This window comes from Hippocampus zosterae, chromosome 11 (genome assembly GCF_025434085.1).
Source record: "Hippocampus zosterae strain Florida chromosome 11, ASM2543408v3, whole genome shotgun sequence".
Taxonomy (NCBI): domain Eukaryota; kingdom Metazoa; phylum Chordata; class Actinopteri; order Syngnathiformes; family Syngnathidae; genus Hippocampus; species Hippocampus zosterae.
Genome location: NC_067461.1, coordinates 17,231,316 through 17,237,338, shown reverse-complemented (window position 1 = coordinate 17,237,338; position 6,023 = coordinate 17,231,316). Strand labels below are relative to the sequence as shown.

The following is a 6,023-nucleotide window of genomic DNA, read 5'->3' as shown; positions in this document are numbered from 1 at the left end:
ATGCAAATCAGGAGAAATTCTGCATTATTCCTCAAAACAAAACTCACAGTCATGTGGCATGTGAGCCGTGTGAGGTGAGAATAAAACGTTCCAGCTCAATGTCCACGGCTCAATTTCCAAGCATGTCCATGTAAACAGTACATCCACCCTGTTACGTATTGACGACAGATGACATATCATGTGACTTCTGGATTCGAAAAAGTTCAGAACCCACGCGGAAGACCAGTAGGATCGACCAGGAGGGACTTTGTGCACGCGAAAGGCAACAAGTCCAACACTGGTGGCAGCGGCCGGTCGCAGCTCTGACAAAACTATTTAAAGGATAGTTAGAGAAGATGCGTTCACTTAAAATGTGTTATTAAACTGCGAGAGTTGATGTGCAGCAAAGTTTGTCTCGACTTTTGGAGCGCGTCGTTCGATGGCACGGCAAAAAAAGAACATTAGAAGTTGAATCTGGGAAGAATGGAACGCAAGTCACCCACAGATTTACGCTTGACCAAAAAAAGCTGCGCCAGTAATTTGCTGCTTGTGGATATGACGGCGTGAGTGCGGCTTCACAGGCTGGACTTGAAACCGAGCCCATGTGAAATGGTTTGGACCTGGACTAAAAGTTGGGAGGACATCACTTGACGGATGAGCGTGAGAACAAGCACAGTCCATCATGAGGATTTTGACTTTACTATGCGCCATGGTCGGGCTGTGGTGGTCCACCGATGCCAACAGAAACTGTCCGGACCTGATCGTGGACAGCTGTCAGTGTTTGGCTGAGAGGTCCAAAGACCTCAGCAGGCAGCACGTCCGAGTCAAAGTTGTGTGTGATGATGTGGACCTGATGGAGACACTTCACCCAAGCTTCTTACCTAACAGAACTTTCTCACTGTAAGTACAGTAATTCCTCGTTTCTCGCGGTCAAGGGGGACCAAAACCACCTGCGATAAACGTTACATCCGCGAAGTAGCGACTCATTAACGTATACAGGTTAAAAAAATATGTATATAGTCTGTAAACAGTCCGTGAGAAGCTGCAACACAACAATGAGTCACATAGAGGAATATACAGTACTGTACTCCATGTATGATTTTTTTTATAAATATGTTTGAAAAAGTCAGCGATGCACCGAATGATACGTGATCAATTTCAATCCGTTTGACACCCAGCCACAGTAGAAAGCCTTAAAGGTACAGTGATACACTTTTATAGGAAAAATAAACAAATTGCAAATAGATATTATTTTTCACTGTGCTTATTTCATTTTTTTTTTACAAACAAATGCATCGATCATTGTTCTTTTCTCCAAATGCTACTACAATGCTGATAGCAATTTTCATTATCTTTATAATTTAGCGACTTTAATATAAAATCTCAAACAAAATGGCAGGCACCCCCATAGCAGCAAACTCCCAGTCACCTTTGTCAGTTAATACCCTTTTTTCTGCATCATTCTGAAAGTTATTCAAATTTGGACGTTGCCTTTTGAATGCAATTCTGAGAACCCTTCCTTAATAGTCCTGTGTGCTCTCCCGTTGATGAAATAGCACTTCATACGCTTGGTGTGGGGGGTTGATAATGTTCCTTGCCTCGCTGCAGGTGCACTGACTCACTGTCCAACTACTGACTGACTGCTGCAGTAATAGACAGTTTAATTTCTTGGAGATTTGAGGAGTGCCTTCAGAGTGTGAAAGTACCGTATATATGAAAATGGCTATTGACAAATTACAGCCAAGCACTCAGTCTGCACTGCGGTTTCAGTTGATTAATACTACCATTTTGCTTACAGTAATTTATTTAGTTTGGAGTTTTCTTGTGTGCAGTCAGAAGGAGCTTTTCTTCCTTTAAGTAGGGAATGTTTAAGGGTTGTGTTCTGTATTTGCATTTGTCAATGTGGTGCTTTTTGCAGCTTCCAGGTACTGAGGAAATTCGATTTTTAAAGTGGTGCATCTTTACAGATAAAGGAAGCAAAAAGTAACTAATGCTGGGAAATATACAGTATGTTTGGGGACGTGGAAGTAACTTAATTGGTAGATGAACAAATTTTGAATAGCAAGTATGGAAAGTAGACTACAGAGTTCTGATTAGCTGGTTCAGATCAGCAGATATTGCACATTTTCTGCGAAATTGGTGATCGGCTTAAATGTCATAATTTGTCAATTGATCATGGATGTCATTGATGGGATTCGCAAAATAAGACATGGCTGCAAACAATCACGGACATTCTGCCATCATTAATTATCCAATGTTTCTCGGGATACACAATCTGATTCCCCCCGGTAACATTTCCAATATTTACGGTGATGGAGCTGATGGTAGTTGGAAGACCCCACAAAGCAGAGAGGCAGGGAGGACTGACCAAGATGTATTTAACAAAAATACAAACAGGAGCACACTGGGTGAAAAACAAAACAAAACAACTAATTGAAGTACTCAAACAAAGTACTTAAAACAACAAGGAAACAAAGTAGCAAAAACCTAGGACAGAAACAAAGCATGACAGGAGCACACAGACACTCACATTGATCCAACAAAGACTGACAGAACACCAGGGAACTAAGTACAAGCAAAGTGATGAGACAACAAGAAACACCTGGAAAAGACACAAGGGGTCGGTCACATTGAGGGAGCTGATTGGTTAAACACAAGAGACACGGATGACGAGAACAGGTGGAGACAAAAAAGGGCACAGGGAACAAAACCAAATGTAATCTAACCAAAAACATAACTATGCTATGGGTTTAGTGAAAACTTTGCATTTTGTAAAAGAAAAAAATAAACAAAATATAGACTGAAAAGGATGTGGAAAGCCTAGGTATTTTATTTTATTTGTTTTTAAACTGACAGCCGACAACATTTACAAATCAGCAACAAATTAAAAATAGTAAAATTCACATTGTGCTGCAACTGTGCTTTAATGAAAAATAAGTATATGCTACAACAGAAGCGTATGTTGTGTTTGCATTGTGTTGTGTGCGTGCGTGTGGTAACTGCATCAACGTCTGTGTTGTTATGCATGAGTTTGTCCATGCATGGCCGTTGTAAGGTTAAACGGTTCAGAATGTGGATGGATGTGTTGTGTGGAAAAAAAAAATCAAAAAACACTCAGTCCCGCACATGACGAAAGTTATGCAATGATGCATTACATGACAATGTGCTGTGTATATTCCCAATGATATTTTTCAACATGTTGTGTTATTTTATCCACTGGTACTTTTGAAATTATAAATACGGTCACGTAATGTTATAAAAGACAATATACAGTATGTGCACTGTTCATTCATGACAGCTTACACAGAAGTTTATTTCTTGCGTGTGTGCTTGTCTAAGCAGCAGCAGCTGCGTGTGTCCTTCGCTCATTCTGCGTGTGCCCCTCTTCCCTCCCTCTCGCCCTCTGTATGATGATTCTCATCTCCTGGTTTAAACTGTCCATCATCACCAAACTTGGTCAGTATTGTCCGTCCCCCTGTGTGTGACACGGGTGCAGTTTATGTGGTGTAACTTCAGACGGAGTTTATTGCCCCCCGTTGAACATCGAATAGTCAATATTTTACTCGAAGCTGAGAATACCTTGACGTGTGTTGCTGTGCGGCTGTTCTTCACTGGGAAGAAAGAGTCTGCTCTTGCTCGGACTCGCCATCTCAATCATCCTTAGACTCAGCCTCGTCAATATTTTGAAACCTATGGAATGCTTCCTCAACTGTATAATAATTATTATTTTTTCTGACCATGGTGTTATTTTCAAAAATCAATGTCACCACTGCAAAGTGGTTACTATGACGACCTGGCGCAGGAAAAATGACTTATTATTGTTTATTACATTTATATTATTGTTATTTTTCAATACAGTAAAATGGCGGCATGGGAATAATATACATTCAAACACAGGGAAAGTTAAAAGGCCGGCAACGTCATTAATCAACGTAAACAGAGTAACAACACAATAAAGTTTGAGAACTGTCAGAATGACGGCCCAAGGAGGGTTGACGGCCGATGAAATCTCATTTGTATAGGCACCCTTTCGAGTTGCATCATGATTCAGCCTTATTCCTCAGTGAGCTGCTCTGGAGGGCCAGGAAGCAGTTTTCCTGCGCTAGGAAATGTGACCTTTGTCAGGCTGAAGTGGCCTCCCCGCTCACTCTTTTGTTTAGATGTGCTGTGCAAATAAACACATATATACAGGGAAGTGTGCACATACCAATGTCAACCATAGTCAGCTCTACAAATCTCACAAATGTTTTCCCCAAATGTTCTATTCATGTCATATTCCCCTGTTATTACAACCCACATGGACAATGAACTGCTTGTCAAAAAATTTCCTCAGCGACCACTCAAATGCAACATCCCATTCAAGTGGTGAAACCGCTGCCACTTTTGTTTATAGTTGCTTTTTCTTATTTTCTGTAGAAATATTGGTGATGTGAGATTGCAATATTACATTTTCAATTCCACCGAGAAGACAGTCACCAGCTATGGTTGTGTGGGGCAGCAAGGATTATTACAGTTTGTTTATTACAGGAATTAATTATAGGCAGTTTTATTTCATTTTGAATTATGTTTTTTTTATGTAGATAGTGTTAATTCGTTTTCAGGGCCGCTCTGTGCGTTTTTTTTTTAGTTTTAGATTTTTCAAAAACACTCAGTTTTAGTATTAGCTTTATTTTTTTTTCAATGAGTTGTCATAAGTGTTGTATCGTAAAAATTCAACAAAAATAGAATGTAGTTTCATTTACTTTTTGTTTTGTTAAAACATTTTCATTTTTATTATATTAGAATTATTTTTTCAATTTCAGTTGGAGTTCTTTTGTTAGTGTTTATTTACTAAAGTGGCCTTGGTGGCAGCAAGGGATGCAAAAAAGAAGAAACAAATAAATACCAGCTCAGAGTGAGCATATTAATATTTTTTTTTTCAATATTTCGGTCGATGGCGTGGATCTTATAATTGATTGATGTCAAAGTAATTCAGGGCAAGTGGCACATGGGTGAAAAACAAAAAATAGAATCAACAAATCAATCGCTTGATCCTTAAATCAATTAAATATAGCCAATAGCTCTCCCTTGTAGAGGCAGACATACTGACCGTTCATGACCGTCTCTGAAAAACTTAAATTAACGATTCCTTCATCGAAACTACGAAAATGGAAAATAATGCATCAAACAGAAAATCAAGTGAGGAAATCACAAAATAAATTCTATTGCCCCCCTTCAGAATTTCTTTTGTGATTTCCTCGTTTGTGAATACAGTACACAACAATGGAATAAATAAACACTTCTGAGACAGTCCAGTCTCTTACAATTTACTGACATCTGATTGTTCTGTTGGAGCTACGCTCAAGGAAATGCCAAAATAAATTATGTCGGGGGGGCTATCGAATTTATTTTCTGATTTTCTATTTTGATGCATAACTGTTTTCAATTTTCGTAGTTTCATTGAAGTAATCGTTAATTTACGTTTTTTGGTCATCAAGTGAAGGGCTGTAGCTCCATCTAGTGGATGCATTGTAGAGTGTGCCTTATAGTCTAGTGCGTGCAATATATTAACATTTTTTTTAAATAGCCCATTCATTGAAGGTGCGCTTAATAATCCAGTGCACCTTTTAGTGCGGAAGATACGGTATATATTTTTGAAGGGAATCACTGAAAAAGACTTATGTAGTACTTCATTGTGGAGGTTTCAAATTCAACAGTTTTCCTGGCATTTTGGGTATGGCACCCAAGTACACATTTTGGTGCCCTGCAGGAGGCCCTCTCACATTATGTAAGAATTAAATGTGAACACACAAGGGCTAAGGGCCTATGTGCCCCAACACTGGCTGTCCGATGCAATTTTACATTACCTAGTTATAACTAATTGGCAAATGTATACTGTTTGATTTGATTTTTTTTGGTCTATTATTAAAAATAATATATTTTCATCTAGACTATATCACAAACATGTTTGTGGTCAGTGAGTTAAACGGCAGAGAATAAACAGATGGTAAGGAAAGGCTGCAATGGTTAGAGTGGATAATTGCCCCAAGTTTTGTTTCATCATC

The 6,023-nt window shown here is 38.9% G+C and overlaps 1 protein-coding gene across 2 annotated transcripts in view; it reads left to right on the top strand.

Annotated features, from left to right (window-relative positions):
• The first annotated feature begins 230 nt into the window (after window positions 1–230).
• LOC127610320 (adhesion G protein-coupled receptor A1) overlaps window positions 231–6,023 on the top strand; it is a 147,956-nt gene continuing 142,163 nt past the window's right edge. For both annotated transcript variants that reach the window (XM_052080299.1, XM_052080298.1), the window contains exon 1: window positions 231–879. In XM_052080299.1, the coding sequence (XP_051936259.1) occupies window positions 662–879 (218 nt within the window). In that variant the 5' untranslated portion in view covers window positions 231–661. The remainder of the gene's footprint in view (window positions 880–6,023) is intronic.